At 45.8% G+C, this 27,527-nt stretch overlaps 2 protein-coding genes across 10 annotated transcripts in view; one reads left to right on the top strand and one right to left on the bottom strand.

Annotated features, from left to right (window-relative positions):
- The window catches only part of LOC123786096 (uncharacterized), a 68,173-nt gene extending 66,082 nt beyond the window's left edge, over window positions 1–2,091 (bottom strand). For 2 of the 3 annotated variants that reach the window (XR_015722448.1, XR_015722447.1), the window contains exon 1: window positions 1,876–2,091. The gene's annotated coding sequence lies outside the window, so the exon portion shown is untranslated. The remainder of the gene's footprint in view (window positions 1–1,875) is intronic. The other variant, XM_087857691.1, reaches the window with a different exon arrangement.
- SEPHS1 (selenophosphate synthetase 1) overlaps window positions 660–27,527 on the top strand; it is a 29,940-nt gene continuing 3,072 nt past the window's right edge. For 2 of the 7 annotated variants that reach the window (XM_045788408.2, XM_045788410.2), the window contains exons 1-8: window positions 2,071–3,672; window positions 3,877–4,146; window positions 8,965–9,068; window positions 11,442–11,549; window positions 12,703–12,857; window positions 16,158–16,248; window positions 18,280–18,379; window positions 26,696–26,908. In XM_045788408.2, the coding sequence (XP_045644364.1) occupies window positions 3,954–4,146; window positions 8,965–9,068; window positions 11,442–11,549; window positions 12,703–12,857; window positions 16,158–16,248; window positions 18,280–18,379; window positions 26,696–26,908 (964 nt within the window). In that variant the 5' untranslated portion in view covers window positions 2,071–3,672; window positions 3,877–3,953. Of the gene's footprint in view, window positions 976–1,288; window positions 1,830–2,070; window positions 3,673–3,876; window positions 4,147–8,964; window positions 9,069–11,441; window positions 11,550–12,702; window positions 12,858–16,157; window positions 16,249–18,279; window positions 18,380–26,695; window positions 27,017–27,527 lie in introns of those variants that run through there. The other 5 variants (XM_045788393.2, XM_045788390.2, XM_045788397.2 and 2 more) reach the window with 5 other exon arrangements.

Here is a 27,527-nt window from a genome sequence, read left to right on the forward strand (position 1 = left end):
TCGGAAACCTGAAGAAAGCACTTTCACATGCAGAAGCTATTCTATCAGTGTTAATTCAAACACACACAGTATTAGGCTGCCATGTTTACTTGGACATGTGAAGAGCAAACAATGTAACCGAGGAACCTTGAGCTCGGACTCCCTACCAAGCACGTAGAACATTCAAGAAACTTTGCGGGACGTCTGCATACCCACTAAGGCTCACGTTAGCTCCCGAGCCAGGCTAAACAATAGAAAGGAGAGACGACAGAAGTCATTATAAATCAAATGCGCCGTTTAGGTTTTAAAAAATCTTCCCTCGTGGCAGAGGCTTCTTTTCCTCTGCTCCTACTCTTTTTCAAACTGTTTCCACGGTCATTGTCTCCCAGCACGAAACGACGGCGGCGCTCGGGGAGCAGGTACAGCGTCCCGCAGGGTGTAGCGCGGTGGAGCCCGGCCAGGTTTTGGAAAACATTCCCGGCCCTTCCGGCGGGTCGAGGAAAAGTAGGTGGTGGCCCGGGCGCCAAAAGCTGCTGCCAATGCAACTCGCAACTTTTGAAATCAATCCTTTTTGCATCATGCAACGGATGCCACCGCTCCTCGGGTTTGCAACCCCCCACCCCTCCCCCGAGACCAATCATTGCCGCGCTCGGGCCTGCACATCGCCCCCGCCCCCTTCCCGGGCCGCACGCAGCCACCGAGCCGCTCCGGCCGCGGCCCACCGCCTCTTAAAGGGCGGTAGCCGGCCCTTAAAGGCCCCTCGCGCGCGGCGCACGGCGGAGCGCGGTGGCCCGGTTCCCGGCAGGGGCCAGCCGAGCCAGGCCGAGCCCCCGCGGCGCCCAGGCGCGGCCTGGGCCCTCCCGCCCTCCGCGCCGCCGCCGCCGGGAGCGGCATTTTTATTCAGGCGACGCTTAAGGGAGCCCGGCCGCGCCCGGTGCATTGTGGGAGCGCCGGAGTCCCGTTTTCGGGAGGAGGAGGAGGGCGCAAAGCGAACCGGTAAGCGCCTGGCTTGGGGAGGGGGGGGCGCGACGCCAGGCTTAAAGGGGAATATTCGTCCGCAGGCCCATGGCGGCAGTGCAGATCCCCCTCCGGGCCGCCGGGGCCCGCCGGGAGCCGTGCACGGCCGGCGCTCTCCAGCGCTGCCTGGAGAGGGGCAGAGCCAGGGCTTGGTGGGGCCGCTTTAAAAAAGAAGCACCGCCCGCGCCGCCGCCGCCGCCGCCGCCGCGCGGAGCCGGGGAAGGAGGGAGGGAGGAAAGGGCGGGGGAGGAGTGGAGGGGGAGGGCGGCGGCGGCGACGCAGGGGTTAATTTTTTCGCCCGCCGACATTTTTGTGCGGCGGCGGCGGCGGCCCGCGAGCGCGGCGGGAGAACCCAGCCCGGTCCCCGGGCGCGGCGCGGGGCGCCTCCGGGGCCCTCCCCGCCCCCACGCGCGCGCCCTCCGGCCCGCGGGCGCCGCCTGACCCTGGGCGCCCCGGCCGGGCCGGCCCCGCGGGCCGGGGTCCCGCCGCGCTCGTGCCCGCCCCGCCGCGGCCGGTTGGCGGTGCGCGCCTCGCGCCCTCCCTGCGGTTCCCGCCGCTGCCGCCGGGAGAGCGGGCGGGCATGGCCCAGCCGGCGGCGCCGCGCTGCCTCCGTCCGGCCGCGGCCAGCCCGCCGCGCCGCGCCGCACAAAGAGCCGAGGCCCGGTCTGCCTTTAAAGGCGGCAGCGAGACTTAAGGTGTCCCTGTGTGCCGGCCTCCGCGCTCCGGCTGCCTCCTGGACGCGTGCTGCATGGAGAGCGACCGGCCTCCGCGCGTCGGGCCCGGAGTCCACCCCTTTGTTTATTTCCTGGGCTTAGGGGCTTGGGGGTAGGGAGGTAGGTACGGGGCTGCGGCGTACCTCCCCATCCCATCCCCGCTTACCGTGCTTCCCGAGCTGTACGGCCCGCTTGGCGCACTCGGTTAAAAAAAAAAAAAAAAATTTAAAGGTGGCCGAGAAGGAAAGGGTTAACCGTTGTCTTTAAATATTCATATCATTGTTTTAAAGGTGTAAACATGCGGCTTCTGGGGTGGAGTGGACTACCTCTTCTTATGCAAATTTACCCCCTCCCCCCATTAATTACGATTTCCCCAAGCACCCTCCCCCATTTTCGCACACCCACCCTCCAAAAACTGCTAAGTTTTCGAGGTTCGGATATGAGTGTGGGATGTGTGTCCCTCGTTCCGTTTAGAATTTTAAAACTCCTGAGTGCTTTCAGACCTGAGGTGTTCTAAACTTTTTTCCTCTTAAAAATTTGGGAAAATATAAATTATGTTTAAAAGGAAGTTAGTCCCTCAAATTCCCCGCCTCTTTGGGGGGGTGTGTTAAGGTTGGAGGTAGGAAAATAACTGGATGCCTCGTGAGTTGGATTTTTTTTCGCCCTGGTAAGAGTGAGGCGGTGTTAAATGCGAGGCGTTTTGTGAGCAAAGGACTGTTGTTTTGTTCCAAACTCTTCCAAGTCAAAGTGCTAGTGGACTTTTCCTAACTCTAAAATGGCTTCAGAATTCCACTCTGGGTAATTTGCTTTGCTTTCCTGCCACCCTCCTTTTGGACAGGTTGTTTTCTTGGAATCTCCGAAGTTTTATTCCGGCACAGTTGTAGGTTTCAAACCGAAATGATTGCTCACCCCAAACATGTTTTTGTAGGGACGGTTTGGATTACTGCCCAAACAAGGGTTTTGTGAGGTTTGTTTTATTTATTTAGTTAGTGTGTGTGTGTGTGAGAGAGAGAGAGAGAGAGAGAGAGATTGATTTTAAAGAGCGATGTGCTTCCCAGGAGATCAGAAACTCTATAAATGGGAATTATGTTCTTAATCATAAATTTTATAGGGGAAACTGACTCTAAAACTTGGGGTGTTTGTAATTCTATGCCCAATAAAATATCAATCTGGAGGTTTGTAAACCCTGGGAGCCCATGTAAGATTCTGGTTTAACCTCTGAGACTTCAGATTTAGAAGGGTTTGCCCTTCAAATTTCTGCTGGTACCAAGTACCCTAAGTGTCAGTGGTTTAGTACAGTTTAATTTCTCATTTTAGTTCTGCAATGAAACCGTAATGAGCAGGAGCACGCATAATTATTTTGTCAATGATGTGTGGGGACTGGTTTGTTGGGCGGGATGTTTGCTTTCTAGGAAAGAGCACTGCATTAAAACATTAGCAAACTTTCCACTGCTGTCTTGGAGAAAATTAATCTTGCTGTGTTAAACAGCCATTCCACTTTTCAAGTTGAGTTCTTTAGTGAGGCTTCCTTAGTTTTGGATCATGTTGTGCTTTTGGCTAAGAGTGAAAACATGCTTTTCATGCATTGAGCATCATAAAGAATTTCATCAAATGCATTTCCGTCAGCATCCTCTTCCTGCAGAGTGTCTGTCTTAATGGGCATTTTATATTTCTGTGTGGGATAACAGTAGATATTAAAAGGTTTTCCAGAAAAGTCCCTTTAGCCAGGCCTTCTAATTTCTAAACCATAGTGCTTCTAGGTTGACAGATGAAGTGATTAGAAGTTTTCTCATAATGCTGGCTGCCAGAAGAACCTTTGGGACTTACTGCTCAAGATGGGCTGGTGTCATGTGCCAGCTGGCCCATAGTGCCTTCTTCAGGGGAGGTGTCCTGGCTGCCCCTCAGAGCCACAGTTAAAGCAACACAGATGTCAGATCTTCTTCCATAGAAGATGTCTGTGATGGTACAGTCACTTTTTAAAATGATTCGTTCTGGCTTTTGCATCACTGTAATGAACTGTTGTGGCCTCTGATTGCCCTGTGCCTGTGGTCTGGATGATTTCAGCTCTTTTCACACTTAACTTGTCACTGTCATGTATTCGCTTGATTCCGAGCAAGTACTGGTGAGAGCTTTTTTAATAGTGTCTTTGTGTTTTGGCGGTATCTAGGTGGATCCTTAAAGAAACCAGCCGGCTAGGAGAGGGAGGGGAGGAGCCCAGCTGGGAGGTGTGTGCGCCCCAGAACCATGTCTACGCGGGAGTCCTTTAACCCGGAAAGTTATGAATTGGACAAGAGCTTCCGGCTAACCAGATTCACTGAACTGAAGGGCACCGGCTGCAAAGTGCCCCAAGATGTCCTGCAGAAATTGCTGGAATCCTTACAGGAGAACCACTTCCAAGAAGATGAGCAGTTTCTGGGAGCAGTTATGCCAAGGCTTGGTATGTGAACCATTGTTTCTTTTATGCTTCCCCAAGTGGAACATCTTGGCTACAATTGTAGTCAGTGAGTCGAAAGCCAAATTTCTGTCCTCCAGTGGTGCTTTTTAAAAAAAGTTTAATTTCTATGGGGATTCAAAGAGCAAAGCAACGATAACTATTCTATTACTGTAACTTATTTGGAGGAAGTACTTGAAAAGCATCAAGAAATGTGCTCGAGCCATTTTTAAACTATTAAGTGTGCAATTGAGACAATTCTATTACAGTAAGAGCATTTTTTACTAAATTGAATTTTGTAGTTAGCTGAGGATTAAGCAGAAACTCCTTTATGCCTCTGTCCTAAAATTCTCCTTAAACGTTTGCATTCTCCTCTTTGGCAAGGTAGTGCTTACGTGTCCTTGTGCAGTGCTTTGAGGGCAGAGACTGGGTTGGGGGGAACTCCGGGGTTCCTCTTCAAATGCACTGTTTGATGAGCTCCAGCAGGGAGGAGGGAGGAGACCAGACTGAGTCTGCGCCTGACCGGAGGACGTCATCTGGCATGGAGCGTGTGGTTTTTTTCTTTACTAAATTCCTGATGTTTTAGTGGTTTGCCTCTTCCCAAACACAGAGCTCAGAAAGAAATTCAAGGCTATTGGGGTGTTGTTTGTTAGCTTTTATCGTTTGGTGCGTTAAGGACGTGGTGTAAGACCGTGAACACTTGGCCCTTTGAGTGTTTGGCGTGTGTTCTAGGAGTTTGAATGTTTGGTAGTCATGGTGTGTGACCCGATCAGCTTTCTTACTTAAGGTTTTCATTCCCTTCATTTTCACCCATTGTTTCATTGTGCAGTTCTGTCTTACAACATTCTGTCTTACAACCCGGGATGCTCCTTTCTTTCCTGATATATAAAGCAGACATAAAAGCAGAGCTGCTTTGGTTGGAGGAAAGGAAACTTCACACCCCACACTCTAGGGGCCGCAGGGCTGGCTCCCAGGAGCTCAGTTTGAAAACCAGTGTCATCTAGCTGATGCCTAGGCATGGAGAAATACCACATGAGTGAGTTGGACTAGATGTTGGCTTACTTGTCAAGAAATAAGAATGTACTGAGAAAGCTGTCAGATAACTTTGTTAAGAGAAATAATCTGCCACATGGCCAAAACCAAATGCAATAAAAGCCTTATGGATACAGTAGTAATTCCTCTTTATAACTTCCCCTATTGACCTTATGAGCATGCCATGCACTGTTAAGCACTTTGAGAATGGGTCAGGTCATTTGCTCCTTCCCTCCGCCCCATGATGCTCAGGAAGGCCGGGTAACCCATCCCGTGTCGCTTGGCGAGGGTCAGGACCTGGATCCATGTTTGCTGATTCCTCGACCCACCATCCTGCGTGTCACCCGGTTTCTATGTCCAACGTGTTTGCAGTGAGAAGAGGGGCTGTAAGCTACAACCTAGCAGTGGCAAAAGGGACAGATGGGAACAGCAAGGGGAGAGGCAGAAAAACTGCTAGCGCAAAGGAGTCTAGTCTCCTAGGGCTTTCGAGAAGCCTTTGGAAGCCGTGACCCTTTCCCAGAAAAATGCACGCTCGCAAAATTGAGCATTCATGGCATTTTCCAGGGGTAGAAGGACCCTAGGTTACAAGTACATGGGTGCTGAAGGAAACATGGTACTAAAACCTCATCCAGAAGTGATAACATCTAGATAGCCAGAGCTTTGCTTCGGAATCAGATGTGGATTTTTGTCCGGACACAGTCACTAACAAGTCACTAGTGTTAATCAGAGCAAGTTACCCAATCTTTAGAATGAGATAATCATACTTACTGTTCGTAAGTGTTGGAAGTACTAGAAATTATGTGTGTGTATATGTACAAAGTGTGTTTTTCTGTTTCTAAACTATTTTTCTAAACGAGTGTCAGAGTTCCTGGATCCTAAGATGGTGACAGTTGTTAAATGTACACATGTTTATGAGATGTATTCTCATTAAAGAAATGTTAAAATAAGTGTTTCTTGCCTGGGACGTAAAGAGCTATCAGGTATTGATCACTGCTGGCAGTGGTGGTAGTATGATCATTGGGATCATTGGGGTTCTTTTTCTTGGTGGATGGTTTCAGTCTTGCTGAAAACCCAGAATTCCCCACCACCCACTGGTGATTAAATATACACTGCTTGGTCTGGTATTTGAGGCTTCCTCCTCGCTGTGGTATTTTCATCTGTTACCACCTGCCCTCTCCCTGGAGTGTCCCTCTCTCTCAACTTGATCCTCTGGTTTTTTAAGGCCAGTGGCTCATCTCAGATGTGTCCTCTCTCCCCTAGTCACTATGGACCTGTGCCATACGAAAGAAATACCACGTGAGCCACACGTGTAATTTCAAATTTCCTAGAGCATCAGATGAAATTAATTCTAATGTATTTTAACCTTCTATATTAAAAATCTCATTTAGGGGCACCTGGGTGGCACAGCGGTTAAGCGTCTGCCTTCAGCTCAGGGCGTGATCCCGGTGTTCTGGGATCGAGCCCCACGTTAGGCTCTTCCGCTGGAAGCCTGCTTCTTCCTCTCCCGCTCCCCCTGCTTCTGTTCCCTCTTTCACTGGCTGTCTGTCAAATAAATAAATAAATAAAATCTTTAAAAAAAAAAATCTCATTTAAACACATAATTGTTATAAAATATTACTAGTGAAATGTTGGGTTTTTTGGCAAACATTCTCAAGAGTCATCAGTTAAAATGCTCTGATGATATCTATAAATAGAAATTAAATAGTTCACAAATCAAATTTATTTAATTCAAATTTGGATTAACCAGATTGGAAACATTTATTTTTTTTTAAGAGATTTTATTTATTTAGTTGAGAGAGAGAGCATGAACAGGGGGTGGGGGCAGAGGGAGAGGAAAAAGCAGGCTCTCCACTGAGCAGAGAGCCCAAAATGGGACTCGATCCTAGGACCCTGGGATCATGGAGCCGAAGGCAGACGCTTAACCAACTGAGCCACTCAGGTGCCCTGATTAGAAACATTTAAAGCTAACGTTCAGCAACTATGATCAGTCTCTTTCAGGAGTCCTGTAGTTTACACATGAAAATCCCAAAGAAAACTGTATTTCATTCTTTCCTAAAGCAAACAGTAACATCCTCAGAATGACCTGTTGGGATTATCAATTTAGGGAGATTTAGTATGAGTAAAATTGTGGTTCTTGCCCTCTTTCCACTTAAGTGCTCAGAAGCAGTCGTCAGGTGAAGTTTCTGGGAGGTGTGCACATATACGTCGTTCAGATGAGTTATCACGTGTTCCTACCTGATGCACATGGACACTCATGACCTGGGCAGTGCGCTCCATTGTCACAAATCCGTGAGACTTGCCATCCGGACACTGCCTTGCCGTCTTATGTGGTGGAAAATCAGCCCGCCTTCACAAAGTCTGTGACTTTATTAAACTTGCTTTTTATTTTTGCATTAGTAATAATGGATCAAGGCCTGGGAAAATAAGGTGCCCCTAGGACGCAGCCTCCAGTGGGTGTTTTGCTGTTGTGGTGCTGAGGTAGTTGTAACTTAGCGATTTTACTCAAGGAGAGTATGAAAGGTGCTCAGGTGTTTGCTTCAGTGTGACGCAGATATGATTTACTCTTGTTCTGTATGGAATTCTGAATTAAGAAGGTGCCATCCACTTGGCTTCCTTTGGTATTTTATCCTGATTTCTTCCTTCACCCTTAGCTGTTGTGCTGCAAAGTTGGAATCCTCATAAGGGGGCAGGAGGGTATCCTTTCAAGAGAGGTGAGGGAAAGCTCTGTGTTCAGCTTACTTGCAGGGAAGGGCAGTCTGAATTTGAAAATGTCCCCATTACAGGTGATTTCCAAAGAAGTGTTGCATATAGTAGCTTAGTTTTGACTATTTCCGAACCAATTTCAGTAAAAGGGAATTATTTCTAATTAGACCATCTGTTTGTCCATACTATCTTTCTAAATGTTTAGAAACAGTTTTTAATTAATAGAAATATTTCCTGCAGGCTTATTTAGCAAAATATTTTTCCTTATTTACAGTGTAAGTTAGTAAAGGTGACATTTATAAGTTTTCTGCAAGAGAAATAACATGGAATTTTAAGTTTCCTCTTAAAGAACACTTTTGGGAACCTACATAACAGATCCCACAGGTGCCACAGTGTCTGTCCACGCTTGATTGAAAACGATGAATACCCGTTCCGGCTTTGTCCTTCTCTCTTTTCTTTGCTCTCGCTCTCTCTCTCTCACGCTTATTTATTTATTTTTAAGTAATCTCTATACCCAACATGGGGCTCGAACTCACGACCCTGAGATCAAGAGTCGCACACTCCTCTGACTGAGCTGGCCAGGCGCCCCCCGTTTGTCATTTTCCTTTTTGACTAAAATGGAGAAGTAATGATAACATTTCTTATATGTATAAAAGATTTTACAGATTTTCTGTTGGGGAAAATAGAATAATGTCTAAAGATCTGTTTGGAAAGTAACAGTAGCTAAGACAACCCAAGTTCCGTTGATGCTTTCTCATCCTTAAAGAAATCCTGTGTGGTGCCAGCCACATGATACAGTAATACAAAGGAAAAATTTCCATTGGAGGCATCATTAAAGTCTAAAAATTGTACCGTATTGAAGTTGAGTCTTCATGACTAACAAATTTTGTTCTCACTTTCCATCTTAAGCTAGTTACGTTTCACGTTTATTTCAGTTACGGTCTTGACAGGAAACACGTTGCCTTATTGGCAGGGTGCAGCGCTCCACCGCGTCAGGCGCGAAGCTGCTCTTCTTCACGACACTGACGGTTTAAGATGAAATGGCTTTTCCCTTTGGTGTTTGGACGCTGACGACTTTCGTCTTTGCAGGCATTGGAATGGATACTTGCGTCATTCCTTTGAGGCATGGCGGTCTCTCTTTGGTTCAGACCACGGATTACATCTATCCTATCGTCGATGATCCTTACATGATGGTGAGTTTGACCCTGGCGTGTGTTTACATCTGGAACTGCTTGTTGGTTGGGTTTGGGGCCGGGGCTGGGGACTTGGCTTTCTACACGCCAGTTGTCACCCCGCCACGCTCTGCCTTCTCACTTGCAGCCATTGGGTCTGCCCTGCTCATGCTCCATACCGGGCGGAAGGCGGTGGAGGCGGACGCGGGGAGCCCCTCTGCCGCTCTTTCACCTGCGTGTGTGTCTGTGCACGAACACCTGTTGTGTCCTCAGCATGTCTGTTGATGGACGTGCTTATAGTTTCCTTGTTTCCTTCTCTCTTTGACATTGTAGACTCCACATGCCTGTGTGTCAGGCTTCGAGGTGTTACCATACTCGGTAGTGGGACTGATGCTAGATATTTCCTTCCAGAAATAAACAGCTTAGCATCTCACCACTGTTAAGCTCCTTGACCATTGATTCTGACTCTGGTCACTACGCACCCCAGGGTGTCATGTGTCGCTGTGTAGAATGCGTATCTGAACTGTGGCATTAAGTGCCTGGCTGCTGATCATGGCCTGCCTCGATCTAGTTCCAGATTGCTCAGTGCATGGCTACGCCAGCAGCCCCATGATCTGCCCGACTTTAACCCCCTGTCCTCCCGGATGAAGAGCCAGTGAAGAGACTGGGAGCATCGTGCTGTTAGGAAATGGTCTTCCCTGTGTGCTGGAGGCACTGAACTCAAGCCACACGCATAGGGACTTCGGCCCGGAGACAGCTGAGTGCAGGGAGGAGGAAGGTCACCTCTCAGGTGCCAGTGACAAGCATACAGTTGACTAGAAACCTGTCTGTTCCCTCCTCTGGAGCAGTAGTCCTGAGAGACCGCAGGTGCCCGACTTGACCAGAGGTGGCAGAGGCAGCTAGGACCAGAATTCAGACTTTAGCCAGCATCTCATTCTTTTTTCTTTTCTTTTTTTTTTTTTTTTTTTTTTTTTGAGATCTTATTTATTTATTTGACCGAGAGAGGGAGAGAGCACAAGCGGGGGGAACGGCAACGGGAGAGGGAGAAGCAGGCTCCCCGCTAAACAAGGAGCCTCATGTGAGACTCAATCCCAGGACCCTGGGATCGTGACCTGGGCCAAAGGCAGATGCCTGACTGACTGAGCCACCCAGGTGCCTCTAGCCAGCATCTCTTAAAAGCATCAGAGAGGAGAGGGGACAGAACATGGCTGCAGCCCAAGCAGCAGCAGGCACCTCTGAATTGCAAAACCCCTGTTGCCCCTGCTGTTGTCTCTTCTGAGCTCACTGCTGATCTGCCAGGAAGTCATAAGAAAACATCAGCGAGCAATGAGCCAGCTGCTGAAGTGATCATACTTGGGAGTTTGATGATCTTTATGTCAGAAGAACAAGTTGTCATTTTCTCCTTCACTGTCTAGAAGTGACAACTCACATTTATTTATTTATTTATTGGGGGGGGGCGGCAAGAGGGTAGAGGGAGGGAGAGACTCTCAAGCAGGCTCCATGCCCACCGTGGATAGAGCCCAACATGGGGCTTGATCTCAAAACCCTAAGATCATGACCTGAGCTGAAATCAAGAGTCTGACACTCAGTCGACTGAGCCACCCAGGCGCACCATTTTTTTTTTAAAGATTTTATGTTTAAGTAATGTCTATGCCCAACATGGGGCTCGAACTTACAACCCCGAGATCAAGAGTCACATGCTGCACTGACTGAGCCATCTGGGTGCCCCTGACAACTTATATTTAAAAAATCTCCAGTGGAGATAAAAAAATTTTTATCATCATGTATCTGTTGAATTAAAGTTCCTTACTAAATAATATAGTTTACTAGAAATGCTTTTTATGTGCTTTAGAAAACAATCTGATATCAGGCCTAGATGTTTTTTCTCTTTTCTATTTTTTGATTTCTCAAGCAAGATGTTTTTCCTGTTTATCTCCTACAGCCTTGTTATAAAACCATCTTCTCAATGACCAATAAAGTGAACATAGTTTTAGGGTCTGTTTAGGATATGTGGCTGTTTCCAAGTTTGCTGTAGGACCATGGTTTTCCAACTCATTCCATAAGCTCTCCTCCCAGACCCATCAGCTCCAACCTTGCTCACTCCAGCATCTGCTCCCAACCCCTCTTCCCCCATCTAAATAAATTGCAGGCTTCTCCCACTATTTAGAATGGGAAAGAACACAGAAATTATGTGTTCTGCACAAGAAAGAAGAGGTGGTCACAGGAATGTCTGAGAAAGAGCGCAGGAATGGCCTCGTGGTTGTGTGATGAAGTAAAGGACACAAAGTGGGGACCATGTCCCTGGAAAGTCCCCGAGTTGTCCTGGGAGGTGCTCTGTAGGCACACACGGAAAGTCCCCCAGTTGTCCTCGCTCACGCCTCTCCTGTCTTCCAGGGCAGGATAGCATGTGCCAACGTCCTCAGTGACCTCTACGCTATGGGGGTCACGGAATGTGACAATATGCTGATGCTCCTTGGAGTCAGTAATAAAATGACTGACAGGGTAAGTAGTCTGTTGTCTTGCTGGCGTCACTTGACTGGTCAGCCCTGCGTCTCCCCTCTGTAACGGGAGGTGCCAGGCTGCACGGCTCTCCTCTTCCATCGGGCTCCCCATTTATTTTTTGGCAGCTATCGGTGAATTAAAATAGAGACTCCAACCTATTCTTGTTTTCATTTCCACCACCTGCTTCCCTTTCTCTCTTCCAGGTAGACTGAAGCCAAGACAGGCATGTTTGTTTGCTTTACTAAAGTTGAGGCCACAGTCCTAGCAGCTCCGTGCCAGGCCTGAGGCCCGGGCCTAGCCTTACAGACCCAGGGTGCGGGGCACGTTGGGCAGGTGCCCCCTCTGCTTGCTGGTGGGGTCGTGATGTCCACTGTGATGCGACAGGAGTGCCCTGGGTAGTCACGTGCTGGCACAGCAATGTCTGTGGCCTTGCCACCAGCCCCTGTCCTTTGACACAGGGATGATTTCCATTTAGATTCTTTTTGAAAGGTACCTGTTTCTGTGCCCTAGAGAGAGGTGTGCCATGCCTTGTAGAAATTAGAGTTTTCAGGAGGCCCTTTTCTGCCCTCAAAACAGTTGCTGGGGTACCGCTTCCACATGGCCTCTGGCGTGTGGAGGCATATGAAGCTAGTCCTGGAATTCTTAAGGACCGCTGAAAGAGCTGGCTCTCAGATGTAGGCCGGACCTGTGTAGCCAAATTCTAGTTTTTAGGTTTGTTTTTTTTTTTTAATTTATCTGACAGTGAGAGAGCACAGGCAGGGGGAATGGAAGAGGGAGAGGAAGAAGCAGACTCTCCACTGAGCAGGGAGCCCTATGTGGGACTTGATCCCAGGATCCCGAGATCGTGACCTGAGCCCTGAGCTGAAGGCAGTCACCTAACCGGCTGAGCCACCCAGGCGCCCAAATTCCAGTTTTTAACTCCGTGTTGTCTGGGCTCCATGCACATTGTAACCTAGAGCGCCTTCCAACTTTTGATAAAATGGCTACAATGTATGCTCTTCCCTACTTCATTCTCTGATTCCTACCCGGGCTGTAAACTGCAGGACCCCCTTTAGGGTTTTATGATCTTTTTTAGAACTGTAAGCATAGATTCTCTTTTCTGGGTTTTGAACTGAATTATGTGACTTTTAATTTGTGTTCTTTTAAACCCTAGGAAAGGGATAAAGTGATGCCCCTAATTATTCAGGGTTTTAAAGACGCAGCAGAAGAGGCAGGGACGTCTGTGACCGGTGGCCAGACGGTGTTAAACCCCTGGATTGTTCTGGGAGGAGTGGCCACAACTGTCTGCCAGCCCAATGAATTTATCATGTAAGTTGATTTTGTTTCCCATCACCTGGCCTGGTTCTCCCTTTCTTTTTCATTTTTTTGTAAAGATTTATTGAAATATGAGTTTACCTCTCATCAGTGGTACTTCACAGAGTTACGTACCCATCACCAGAGATGATTGTAGAACATTCCGTCACCCCAGCTGGAAACCCACCCCCTCACTGTCGTTCCATGTTCCCCCGGCTCCCATTCTGCCTTCTTTCATTTCACGTGATAGTAGCATAATATTTTTAAGGTGCCATCCACTCTGTGGCACGTATCAGTGCTTTATTCCTTTTTAAAAAAAATCTTGCATTTTTTAATTGAAGTACAATTCATATAACAAAATTTCACATCACATAAAATTCAGCCTTTTTAAAAAGTACTTATTTATTTATTTATTTATTGGGGCGAGGCAGAGAGGGAGGAGGGGGGCAAGCAGACTCATGCAGAGCGCAGAGCCTGGCGCGGGACCTGAGCCAAAACCAGAGTCAGACGCTTAACCAACTGCCTGGAGCCCCACGAAATTCAGCTTCTTAAACTATACACTTCCTGGTTTTTAGTATTAACAAGGTTGTGCAGCCATCACTATTGTCCAATTCCAGAACATTTCGATCACCCTGTTATCTATAAGCGGTTACTCTCAACTCACTTATCACCGATGACCTGGAAACCACTAATATGCTTCCTGTCTTGTGAAGTTGCCCATTTTCAACATTTCTGAAATATGGAATCCTAGGATAGATCAGTATTTTGTGTCTGGCTTCTTTCAGTCAGCGCGACATTTCCGACTCCTGTGTTGTGGCGTGTGTCCCTGCTTCGTGCCTTTGTATGGCTGAGTCATACTCCATGATATGATAGACCAGTGTGTGTTCATGTGTTCACAGTTGACAGACCGCTGGGTTGTTTCCACCTGTTACAAATGATGCCGCTGTGAACTTTGGTGTGCAAGTTTTTGTGGACATACATTGCATTTCCCACAGTGCTGTACCTAAGAATTACTGTGTCACGTGGTAACTGTAGCTGGAACCACCATCACACTGGTTTCTAAACAGTGGCACCATTTTACATCCAAAACAGCAACGTAGGAGAACGCCAGCGTCCACATCCTCGCTAGTCCTCGTTCTCTTATCTGCGTGTTTGATAATAGCCAGCCTAGCAGGTGTGAGGTGCTCTCTGGCCCTGTGGGAAATGGGCATTTCCCTGGTAGCAAATAATATGGGCATCTTTTCATGTGCTTTCTGGCCATTTCTAGATCTTTGGAAAAGAGTCTCTCTCTCTTTTTTTTTTTTTTTAGATTCTGTCTTAACACAAGTTGTTAACTTTACATGTTTGATGCCCCGTTACGAAAAGAAAATGTTCTATTTTCTGAAGGAAGCAGAAACTCCATTTGTTTACCTTTTTTTTTTTTTTTAAGATTCTATTAGCACGCACACAAGTGAGGGGGAGGGGCAGAGGGAGAGGGAGAAGCAGAGCAGGGAGCCTGATGTGGGGCCGACTGAGCCACCCAGGTACACATTTGCCTTTTTTCTGGGAAGAAGTACTAACAGGCGTTCACGTGATTCATTGTTCCACAGTAACGAGAGATCTACAGCGCAGAGTCCCTCCCCCATTCCTCATCACCAGTTTCCCTTCCTGGACCAGGAACCACTTTTACCAATTTGGAGCCAGTTTACTATTGACATTCAGATGACTCAGTTATTTTGACATTATAAATAGTACTCCGTTGTATAACCTTATATGTGGATCGTTTTGCATATGCGTAACTCTTGGTAAGAAATTTTTCAAAATAGAATGGCTTGGTCAAATATATGTGCAGAGTCCTGTGGCAGGTCTGTCCAGACTGCCCTGCCTAGAGGCTCGGCCAGCAGTGAACCAGAGTGCCATGGCCCCGCCTCCCAACCAACACAGAGTGCTAACAGGCCTCTTGTTCTTTGCCAGTCTGTTTGGTGGCCTAAACCTTACTCCTTCATGAGCGAAGTTGAGCATGTTTTTCATATATTCACGTCTTTTGCCCATCTTTGTAACTGACGGGAGCTCCTTGTAGAGACATTATCTGATGGCTTTCATGTGAAGGGTCTTGCATTTTACTCGCACCCGAGTTTTGTTTTCCTGTGTTTTACGTTGCTTGTCCTCAAGTTTCCACACACAGGACAGAAGAGCCTGGAGTCTGTCTGCCTCCCACATTTCAGCTTTTCAGTAGAAAAAAACTTAAGCAATTGCAAAAATTAAAGAGGAAAACATAATAAAACAAGCTTCAGTGAATTTTTTTGGTCAACAGCACGTATGTTTGGTTTGTAAAACAGGAATGGGCCTGTGCACGTGTTCTGTTTCATGCAGCCGTGCCCGTGAGCTTGAATATCACCTGGTAGATGTGGGGGTAATGTTTGTGGGTGGCATGTGACCTGTGCTCATACCAGCACCGAGGTGCGGCTGAGTCACACCTGAAAGACACTTACGTCTCAAGGCCTAGTTTTTGGAAAAGGAGTTTCTTAAGTACCGTTACCGAATGAACATTTTTCAAAGCTAACAGTGGGTACAGAGATCACAGGATGCGCTGGGGAGCTAGTGGTTGATTTTAGGTCTGTGCCCCTGGCTTTGTGATCGACGTGGGTGAGTGTCTGAGTCCTCTGCCGTCTGAGGACAGTGGCTGGCTGGACAGCTTGAACCGACACAAGGAAGACACGAGTGCTGGCCATGCCCCACAGTGAGGACGGAATGTGATAGGGGTTTCGCTTGGAGAGTCAGTCTTTGTGTTTTTAGTGTTGGCCTTCTATCTTTAAGACACAGAACAACCGAGGAATCTGGGTGCCAAGTAGGGAACTTAGTGTTGGTCAGTTTGAATTTGAGAACTTTGATAAATTCACCAAAACATTAGACCCACAGATTGGAGCCACATCCCACTGTGTCTCTACCTCCTAAGTGATGGTAGGAAATGGTCTTGGTGTCAGAGTCTTATTGCCCCAGAACCATGGTGGGTCGGTACTGAGAATTACACACGAGCGTGGCCCGATGAGGCCTTTGCCTTTGAAGGCTGTGGTCTGCTTCTTTGTCCACTCCTTGGGGGTGGGGGGAGAATCCTGCAGGTAATTGGCAGACTCTTCAGTTCTTTCAGCGTTTCTGCTCCAGCGATGGCCTCAGTAGCAAGTCGCAAGGAAGGTTCTACTGCCCTGGTGGTGGTTGGTTTAAATTTAAGTGTTTTGCAAATGCACGTGAACTTTTACCAGCCTTTTCTTTCTTCTGTTCCATTGACAGTGAGTTTACCTCTTTGATTACACTGAACCGCTATGTTCTTTTCTTCAGGCCGGATAACGCGGTGCCAGGGGATGTGCTTGTGCTGACGAAGCCCCTGGGGACACAGGTGGCGGTGGCCGTGCACCAGTGGCTGGACATTGTGAGTGGAGCGCTGCCTGCCATGGGGGGCGGGTTGGACAGCACGCTGGTGGGACCGGGGTCGTTTTTGTTGGTGGATGTGGAGAGCCGGGCGTTCACTCCGCACATCAGGTCCAGCGAGTGTCTCCTTACTCCGCTTGCTCCGGAGTGTGCTTTCTTGAGAAGACGTGTCTGCTCCGGAGTGAGCGCCGCTCCTCGTCCATAAGTGAGCCCTGCCCCTTAGACGTGTTTGCACGTTCAGATGTAGATCGTCCCCGTGTCTTCACTCTGTCTTCCAGAAGTGAGCTCCTTCAGTTCCACTACCAGGGAGTAGAGTATCAGCCATGTCCTTCACAGATTTTAGGGACTGTGTGTCTTTTATTAAATTAGAGTTCCACATATCAAGTGCTTTATCTTTCGTATCTTAAGCATCAGTAAAAGAAATCATAGTAGAATGTACAGAAAGTGTAGTGTTTGGGGGTATAAGTACAGGCAAGGTTGTTGACAATTTAAATTATTTTATTCACGAGGTTTTCGGTTGTTTTGTTTGGTTGTGTTGTCTTTTTAAACGAATTAGTAACTCAGACATTTTGATAAATAATTATCTTGTGGAGAAAGCCTCTAGAATATGAAGATATTTATCCTGAGTCACTTTTCCACTGAGCTATGATCACACTTCATTTAGGGTACTTCTCCTTGCCATAACAATTCAAAAATTAATACAGTTGTGGCATATTCTCACATATCTTGGTGCTTTTAATTTCTGCTGCTGTCATCTGAACTACCATTCCTGAGAAACAGTTGAGAAAGAATAAGAATTTTATGTTATTGATCAACAAGATCTATCTTCCTTGATACGGCAGAGTAGAGAAAATCTCTAAGCCACATCCTTGAGTTACTTTTCCCTTCCATCCAGTGACGAGGCGAGACCTCCCTTCAGGTATGATGACCTGTAAATCAGATTGGAAGGTCATGACTGGCCAGGAATCCACAGTGACTCTCCATGCGACTGTCCGGGTCTGAGTAACTTACAAGGTTGCTGGAAGCAGGTGAGGCAGAGGAGCCTCAAAGATGAGGGAATCCTTCTGCCTACCCCCAATCTGACACCACCTTTACTTTTTTTTTTTTAATGCTCAGAATTGAAAAAAGCAAGATCCAAAGATGTAACCACATAATAGCCTTTCATAAAGGTCAGAAGCATCCAAAGAGTATATTGTTTTGGCATATGTACGAGAATACTCTATTTTGTATGGCAGGAGAAGGCCAAGTATAAAATTCGAAAGAGTTGTTAGCTCTGGGGGAGATACGGGGAGCTGTGGATTAAGGGAGGAGCACATGGGTGGACTTCAGTTACTGCATTAGGTGGTAGATTATTGGGTATTATTTAAAGAAAAGAAGATGCCTGGATGATGGCCACTCATGGTGGAGCAGGATGATAGTATCATGATGCTAGAGTGTTTGAAAATCAGACTGAGGAAAAAGGGAAGCTTCTTTTCTCGTGACCTTTGTGACCTCCTCTGTGGCCACCCAAGGCTGTCCTCAGGGCACGTGCAATCAGAGCTGTTTTTACCCTCAACTGTCCATCGAGATGGCTCGATGCAGAATTTAGGTAAAGTCAGTTCAAGTATACCTGTATGGAAATGCAAGCCATCAGCTTGTTAGAGGAGATGGGGAGGAGCAACAAAGCGCATTGGGAACTATTCCCAGTGTGATCTGTGCCCTACCGTGGGGAGAGCTGCCCCGGCACACGCGCAGCCTCACTGTGCGTGCTGCAGCCCTGTGTCCTGCTGGGCTTACGTGGTCAGGAAACTGCACGACTGGACCACGGAAGGTGGGCATCGAGAACAGAAAGGATTGCATGATTCACCATCTAATGGGGCACCTAAAACACTGGTCACAGGAAGTTAAAGTTAGAAAATTTAACTTTGTGTATAAAATTAGATAAATGAAACCCCCAGATGATGACCCCCAAAAATATGCTTTTTCTTCAAGTGGTTAGAAGATTAATCACATAATTTCTCCTTTTCCTCCTAACCTCTGTTCCTGTTACTAGCCTGAAAAATGGAATAAGATCAAACTAGTGGTTACCCAGGAAGACGTCGAGTTGGCGTACCAGGAGGCAATGATGAACATGGCGAGGCTCAACAGAACAGGTATCGGGGCGGGAGGGCTCATCTCTGGCAGGGGTGGCCAGACGAGAAATATTTTAGGCTTTGTGGCCACGTACAGTCTTGGCTGCGTTGCCCCTCCTCCCTTGGTGCCAATTCCTTAAATATGTAAAAAAAACACACATTCTTGGCTGGAGGAACAGGCCATGGGCCAGACTGGGCCCGTACTGCAGACCCTCTTCTATTGGTACCTGGTTTGGGGTCCGAGATCACCAGTGGGAGTCCAGATACACTGTGTGTTCCTGACAGAAATGCGTTTTAACTGTTGGCTTGCAAGAGAGAAAAACGAAGGACTGAGGACTAGGGGAAATGCTACGATAGACGAGGTCGTGGGGTCACGGCAGCCCCTCCTGCAGCACACTCTCAGCCGTGGCCCTGGGGTCCCAGGGTGCTGTGGCTCTGCCAGCACCTCTGTCCCCGCTCTGGCGTAGATTCCCTCACAGTGACAACGATGCCGGGCGTAGAGGAGAAGCAGAGAATAGGGATGGATTCGTGAATTTGGTTTCCGAATTGACGAAACAGAGTCGAGGTTCTGTTTTCTCTCCGTTCCTTCCAGTGCTAAATTTCTGGGATAATGGGCAGTATTGAATTCCTCTTTGCCCCAATAAAAATGGAAAAGAAACTTACGTAGCATGTTTTCAGAAGTATTTGACTTATCAATTCAAGGTGGTCGCATTGTTACTTTGAATTCCCATGTTTGTGTGTGTGAATGAGGAATGACATCCATGTCATCGTTTTTTTCATTACATTTTGTTTCTTGTCTAGCTTCTTAATACGGGTAAAAGCAATAATAATAAATAGTGGCTACCAGTTATCTGGTAATTACTGTGCATCAGGAACTTGACCTACTTTCCTATTTAATTCTTAGGACAGCCTTAAAAGGTAGCTGCTAGTATCCTCTGTTTACAGGGAAGTAACTTGCTCAAGGACCCACAGCATGTTAGTGGGGACCCAGGATTTGAAACTACTGCTTATAACGCTTCTAAGAATTACAACCTATTCCTTCTGCACCGTTAAGTGCAAGATTGAGGCTATTCCACAGTGTTTACGCACAGTAACTGAGTGACTACTTTGGTACTACACGAAGTTTCAGAAGCAGATCAAAATGAAACAGGAAAGTTCAAGAACCACAGTTCATCTTCTAGAACGCAGTAAGGCTTGCCAAGAGAATTACTTGATATAGTTCAAGTATTTTATACTCCTTCCCCCTCTTTTTTTTTTTGGCTTTCATATGTATGTAGAAAATACCAGGCATATTGTGTAATTAAGAAGGAAGCTCTTCTCCTGGGTCTTTGGAGTCCTGACCTCTGACGTGCCAGAGGAACTTTTCTAAAAAGCATCTGTGCGGATGATTTGGAAGCAAACCAGCTTGTAGAATGTCAGCTCCCAGACGGCGGGGATTTCCAGTGGTTTGTTCACTGTGGTGGCCCCAGCACTTGGAAGAACGAGGGACTCGTTCTCACTGTAGGTCCTTGTTAAATACGGACCACAGGATGAGTTACCTTTGTATACCACGTGCTGGCTTTCTTTATGGTACTTCACGGACTTTTTTTTTCATAATCATGTGAATTGGACCCTGTTTCTTCCCTTTGGCTGAAAGGAAATGCACTAATGCAGGCAGATCCTGTTCTCAAACCCAAAACTGTCTAGCTGTAAAAACTGCTCTTTCTCTGGTACCACACATTTCATCCACATTGATAAGTTAGTGATGGAAGTTTTTATGATTTTTTTTCTGGAAATACCAGTTTTCTTTCACATTATTAATGGCATGTTGTATTAAAGGATGTGGGTTGTGTGGCATTCTGTTTTGTAACTTGGAAGATGAGGTTCAAAAATCTTTTCCTTAAAAAAAGTCACTCTTCGGGGCATCTGAGTGGCTTAGTTGATTGAGCGTCTGAGTCTCAATCTCAGATCAGGTCTTGATCTCAGGGTCATGAGTTCGAGCCCTGCACTGAGCTCCACACTGGGCATGGAGCCTACTTTAAAAAAAAAATCACTCTTCATTTAGTTTTTCAGGGTTCCCTGAGCCTCAGTCAGAAATGGATTTGAATGTGGGGCGCCTGGGTGACTCAGTTAAGCGTCCAACTCTTGATTTCGACTCAGGTCATGATCTCAGGGTCATGGATCCAGCCCCAAGTTGGGCTCCATGCTGGAGCCTGCTTGAGATTGTCCCTCTCCCTCTCTAAAAAAAAGAAATGGATCTGAATGCATCTTCTTTGTCTTCGCCCCTCTATTCACCTTTCTCCAAATGACTTTAAACCAAATACATGTAACACTGAACCATGGAGTCTTCGATTATTTAAAAGAAGAAGAAATGTTAAGGTTGACCAGCCGATCCTAAAAGATCTTGCTGACACTCTGATTTTAAAGTTACTTAAAAATGTGAAAACAGATTTTTTTTTCAATATTTGCCTTTCCCCTCTTAAGTTAAATTATTTTTATGAGATCCCAAGTTGATACAAAAGAATTTTATAAAATCCGTGCAGGGTTTAAGGATCAGCAGTGCATCACCATCTGGTATGAGAAACAGAGCCTGGCCTTAGGAGCCCAGAGGTGCCCCTCCCATACTCCGCTCCTGGATTCCTGCGTCGGGGGGCTACTGCTCTGAATCTCGTGCTCATTCTCATTCACTGTAAAGTATTTTTATCACAGAGACTTGTGAGCAATTAGTTAAGTTTTTAAAATTTTTGCTTTTTGAATCCTACCTGTGTGTTTTTTCTTGCTGCTTTGTTCACACTTAATGTTCCTGAGCGTTACTCCTGGTGTATGTAGTCGTATTTAATTCATTTTCACTGCTGTGTAATTTTCCACTCCGTGACTGACTTGTGTGGTCTACTGCTAGTGGGCATTCGGGTTCCTGCTGAGCATTTTCTAGGCCGGGGCTTCTGGTTTACAACGTGTAAGAGGTCAGTGCTGCCGTGGCTTTTCTGGACGGCGCTCACTGTTTCCCAGGGGCCCACACACCATGGCGTACAATGATCGGCTACATTCAAAAAATTTCTGTAATATGTTTTCTCATCCCATTTATTTTATATATATGTTTTACTGTAAAAATATGATATGCTGATTATAGAAGTTCTTAGGAAATGAAAAAAAGGAGAGAAGAAAATTTATCCATCGTCTCACCACCCAAAACAGCTTCTGTCGTAGTATATTTATGTTTTCTTCCAGGATTTTTTCCTGAAGTTGGTTGGTGGCTTAATTGCTTTATTGTCCTCTTGTTCATGTTCTCAACTAGTGGTTACCATACATTTTACTTGTATTTGAAATCTGCTTTTATTCACTTAACATTACTGAATTCTTTTTTTCACATTATATATATCCCTAGAACACATAACTTTTAATGCCTGGATGGTCCACCAGAGAGATACACCATGATTAATTTACCTTTTGCCCGCTCCTGAATAGTGTTTGGGGGATCAGATTTCTCCATAGTTTGTTTTCTGCCTTCCAGGAATATTTCTTTGGCTGTATTCCAAAGTGAAATTGTAATTATTTAATTTTTGGTCCTCAGATGCTCTCATCACTGACCACCAAGGCTTTTCCTCTCTATTCCTGTGCCACTGAAACTGTACAAGGAGTCTTTTTCCCTTTTCTGGTTCTTCAATGAAGTCGTTTAACAGTAAGAAAGGGATTTGTAATGGATTAATTTTTATTTGTATAAACTTTCAGTTTCCTTGTATTTGAGCATTTAAGATTCCCCATCCTTAAGTTTTTGTACACTGCTGGTAGTGACGATGTGGCAGAAGCTTATGGAGGTGTATGTGATCTTATCTACCAAAATTCTGTGTACACGTATTTTGACCTAGCAGTCCCACTTCTGTGACTGCCTCAAAGCTGCAGTGGCCAAAATGTGAAACGGCATGTCTGTAAGACTGCGCATTGAAGCACTGATTATAGGTGAAAAGAGGGAGACAATCCACATGCCCACAGTAGCTTACAGACTGGTCTAGTCTACGTGCACACAGTGGAGTACTGTCCAGCCTTTGAAAGGAGTGCAAGCTCTTTATTCCTGGGTGCTCTAGGATACGATCCGACAGGAAAGGGACAGAAGCACGAATATGGTGTGCTACATTTGTGTGCTCATATGTGAATAATCAGTATTTTATACTTTCAAAAAGGAACAATGGAAAAATAAATCACGAATAAAAATAGTTCCATCTAAGAGGGAATTAGGGAGGAGGTAGATCTCTCGGAAGTTTGCCTTCGAAATGAATGTTTTCTGTGGTTCAAAAATTATATAAAAAACAACACTGCTTACCATTCTAAACCAGATTTTTTAAAAAGCTGCCTAACATATATCAAGTTAGTGGCAGGACCACATGGGGAAGAATTATTTCAAATCACTTTGAGCCTGGTATTTTCAGTGTGTATCCCCCCGGACAAAAAGCCACAAGATATCTCATTGTATTCAGTGGGCTTCTGTTTGTGAGAATGTTGGGATAATATGATAAAGCAAATAAGTTAATACAGTTTGGAACAAAGATTTCAAGAATACAAAGAAGTAAGACCGAACAAGCTAAGTTAATAACTGTAATCTTTACTTTGGAATTATCAGTGTGAGCTCAGGACTTTTTCCCCCCTAAATATGTTTATTTCCGAGCCTATTGAAAAGGCCTAGAAGCAGTGATAACCTCGTAGTAATGAACTCCTAGTGCCCAGATTCTGATCTGAAAATTAACATTTCCCACGAAAAAGTGCCAGGACTCCTTGGGGAAAGGGCTGATTCCAACTCTGGGAAAGGAAGTACAGAAGATAAGCCTGGGAGCTCCTGTGCCTGAAAGTAATGGAGGAGTCACCCAATGGGGTCATGTCGCTGCACCGGAACTTGAGGAGGCCCCCAGCAGTCAAACGGGGAGGGGGCAATGTGAACATCAAGAAGAGTGACTAAAGCCAGCTGAAGCCTAGCCAAGTGTCTAAACACCAATGAGACCATCACGATAATTAACATTTTGGGCCACCTTTGGAGGTTGCTAGAGCACCAACGCATTCTGAAAATAAATTAAAGGAATCAGTCACACATTTCACCTTTCTTGTATGGACTGTGTTTCAGGAAATCCAGATAATTGTCTTTTAAATTCATTAGAAGAGTCACTTCCAATAAATGCAGGAAGAATGATTGAGTCACACACTTGCCACTTTTGCTGCCCCCTTGATTTAAGGAACCTCAAGAACAAGCATCAGCAGCTAAAACCATCAGGTGAAAGGTTCAGGTGGAGGTGATAAGGGCCCCCGAGCCCCGCCCGTGAAGCACTGACTCCATCTCATCAAGCCTTGGACCTGTGTGCCAGGATGGGCCATGTGTAAGGTAGAACATGTCACCTCAGGGAAGACAGCCAGATCCAGAATGCAGGAACTTCTACAGAGCCGGCGACTCTGCGTGAACAGCAGACAAAGGGCATGGAGGAGAAAAAGGGGAAACTTAAAAATTCAGAGGTTTAAGAGAGATGTTATATACAATATTAATTGTATTAGAATGATAGTGGTATTGTGGTTAACAAGTTATTTTTATCTTTAAGAGTTACATATCAGAATATTTACAGGTGAAGTAGTGGGACTAGGGTTTGCTTTGAAGTGATCCACCCCACCCCATCCGCCAACAAGTAGACTGGAGTAGAAGAGACCCTGGTGGGAGGGTGTAGTGGTTGAAGCTGGGTTTTGTTGGGCACACCGGAGTTGGTTGTAGTGGACTACTCTTCTCTGCTCTGCGTTTCATTAACATTTCCGTAGGAAAATTAGTGACAGTAATTCCCTATGAAGGGACAAAGTGGTGATCGATACCTAAAAATGGAGTCCCTATTACTGACCAGGATTCAGTGTGTCCTCTTGTATCTTCTGGTCCTCTAAGCTCACCCAAGATGGCACTGGAAAGAGCTTCTGAAGTGCAGGTCTTGGCTTCTATTAAATGTTATCGGCTGCCCCCCACTGTCCTGGGGGCAGATGTGTTAATAGAATGGGATGTCTGGTTGCTTAACCACCATAGTGGACCAGAAATGTCGATTCTTCTGTCCACCTCTGGGTTGAGAATGCACTTAAGTAAGAGATGTTGGTCTACAAAAAGAAAATTTACCAAAAAATACACATTCTCTCCAGGGTACTCCTGTAAACATAGGGTGTATTTCATTTCATTAGAAAGAGGTATTTAATTTTTTAAAAATTAGGCTTTCAGTTACTCCCCCCAAAATGAAATACTTCAGTATGAATCTAACAAAGTATATGCATGCTCCATATGAGGAGAACTATAAAACTGATGACAGAAGTCAAAGATGTAAAGGAGAAGTATTCCAGGTACAGGGATAGAAAGACTCAATGTTGTCAAGATGTCACTTCTTCCCAACTTGATGTATGGATGCAGTGCAGTCCCACTCAGAATCCTAGCCAGTTATTTTGTGAATATTGACATACTGATTGAGTTTATATGCAGAAGCAAAAGACCCAGAACAGCCAACACAGTGTTGAAGAAGAGCAGCTGGAGGACTGACACCACCCGGTTTCAAGACAGCGTAAGCGATAGTCATCGCCACAGTGTGACGTTGAACACCAGTGGAACAGAGTACACAGTCCAGAAATGGACCCACATAAATATAGTTTGATCTTTGACAAAGGAGGAAAGACAGTTCAATGGAGAAAGGATCGTCCTTTCAACAGATAGCTCAGGAACACTGGACGTTCACAGGCAGTTCACATCCAGACACAGACCTTAACATGTCTCATAAAAATTAACTCAAAATGGATCATAAACCTAAATGTTGAATTCCTACAAGGCACCTAGGAGAAAATGTAGGGGACCTTGGTGATGACTGTGTAGATACAGCACCGAAAGCACGATCCATTAAAGAAAAAATTGACAATTCGGGCTTTATAAGAAACTTCTGCTCCATGAAAGACACTGAGATTGAAGAGACCAGCCACAGACGGGGACAAAGTCCTTATAACACACACAGTAATACGATATACTAATATGATCCAAGAGTCGTGCCCCTTGATATTTACCAAACCAAACTGAAACTTCTATCCACCCAAAAACCTGCACACGGATGTTTGTCGCAGCTTTATTCATATTTGCCAAGACTCGGAAGCAGCCAAGAAGTCCTTCAGTAGGTGAATGGATATGTAAACTGGTCCGTCCAGACAATGGAACATTACTCAGTTCTAAAAAGAAATGAGCTATCAAGCCATTAAAGACATGGAGGTAACTTACAAGCGTATTTCTGAGTGGAAGAAGCCAATCTGAAAAGAGCAAATACTCTACGATTCCAATTCTGATGTTCTGGAAAAGGCAATACCATGGAGGCAGTCAAGAGATCAGTGGTTGCCAGGAGTTGGGGAGAGGGGTGGGATGAATAAGGTGGAGCACAGGATTTTTAGGGCATAAATAGACAAATAGTCTGTAGGATGCTCTAACGATGGATACTTGTCATACATTTGTCAACGCCCAGAGACTGTACAACATCAAGAGTGAGCGCCTGTGTAAATTATGAACTTGACTTAAGAATAATGCATCAGTAATGGCTCATCACTTGTAACAAAGGGAGCGCACTAATGCTAGAAGGGGCGAGGGGACTATACGGGACCTCCTGTACTTCCTGCTCAGTTTTCTTTAAACCTAATACTATGTTGAGAACTATTTTTTCAATTAGAAAATTAACCTTTTAGGTAATCACTTGTAGTAAGAGTGCTTTAAATTTAGGTCTGTCTTAAAAATTCTTGTTCTTTGATTTTAGGACGGTTTAGATCTGATTCTTCTGGACAGATTTTTTTTTTTTTTTTTTTTTTTTTAGTTTGCTGGAAAATTACTGTTGATTGAAGCTATTGATAGTTTTAAATGGTTCAAGAAGAATAAGAAATAATGCTTTCAGGGGCATGTGTGTGGCTCAGTGCATTAAGCGTCTGCCTTTGGCTCAGGTCATGATCTCAGGGTCCTGGGATCGAGCCCCTTATCAGGCTCCCTGCTCAGTGGGGAGCCTACTTCTCCCTCTCCCTCTCCCCATGCTCGTGTTCTCTCTTTCAGTCTCTCTCACTCTCACTCTATCTCAAATAAATAAAACCTTTAAAAAAATCGGCTTTCAAAAATTCATTCTGGTTTTTGTTGTTTTGTATGTGTGGGTTTTTGTTGTTGTTGTTGTTGTTGTTGTTGTTTTTTAAAATTACATTTTCATTAGTCCAATGTGCCACCTCCCTGACAAATTAGGAATTTTGAGATCCAAGAGTATTTAAAATTTTGAGTTGAGGAAAGGTGGCTTTTTTCTCCATCTTCATTTATGTCACCAGATAATAAATGGCTCCTTTGTGTTCTCTTAGCTGCGGGGCTCATGCACACATTCAATGCCCACGCCGCCACGGACATCACGGGCTTTGGAATTTTGGGTCACGCACAGAACCTGGCTAAGCAGCAGAGGAACGAGGTGTCCTTCGTGATCCACAACCTTCCTGTCCTGGCCAAGATGGCTGCTGTGAGCAAGGCCTGTGGAAACATGTTTGGCCTCATGCATGGGACCTGCCCGGAGACATCAGGTACAAGGATCCTGGGCCCAGATCTGAGGATTAAACTAGCGAGGCTAACGGAAAGTCCCCTGACAAGGAAGAAGCCAAGTACATGAGCACAACCCCACTGTGTGTGAGGTCAGTGCTGGCATATAACCTTGGCCTTCTTAGCATGAATGTCCTCAGCTCCCCCGGGTGCGACAGGTCATCCATCTCCTGCCCGTCTGTGTGTGATCCATTGGCGTGAAATGCAGTGTTTCTGTTTGGTGATAGGACAGGAGGGAGAATATGGGAAAATGAGTCCTTCCTCGACTTTCATGGGAAACTTACCATTTGAATGAACTGTGATCCCTGTAGGTTACATTGAACATGCTATATGTTTTCCTTGAAGAAAATGTCCAAAATTGGTATTTTAAGAATGAGATGTCTCCACAGTGCCCCTTACCTGCACTCTTGTGTTTCACCCTGGGTATAGTCCCGTTCTTTCCAGTTTTTCTTATTTCTCTTTTCTTTCTAACTTCGTAATTTCCCTACCCGTACAAAAGAGTGAAATCATCTGGGGATTTAAAAATACCAGTGCAGGGCACCTGGGTGCCTCAGTTGGTTAAGCAACTGCCTTCGGCTCAGGTCATGATCCTGGATTCCCAGG

Source organism: Ursus americanus, chromosome 31 (genome assembly GCF_024610735.1).
Source record: "Ursus americanus isolate L20-20 chromosome 31, mUrsAme1.1.p, whole genome shotgun sequence".
NCBI classification, from domain to species: Eukaryota; Metazoa; Chordata; class Mammalia; order Carnivora; family Ursidae; genus Ursus; species Ursus americanus.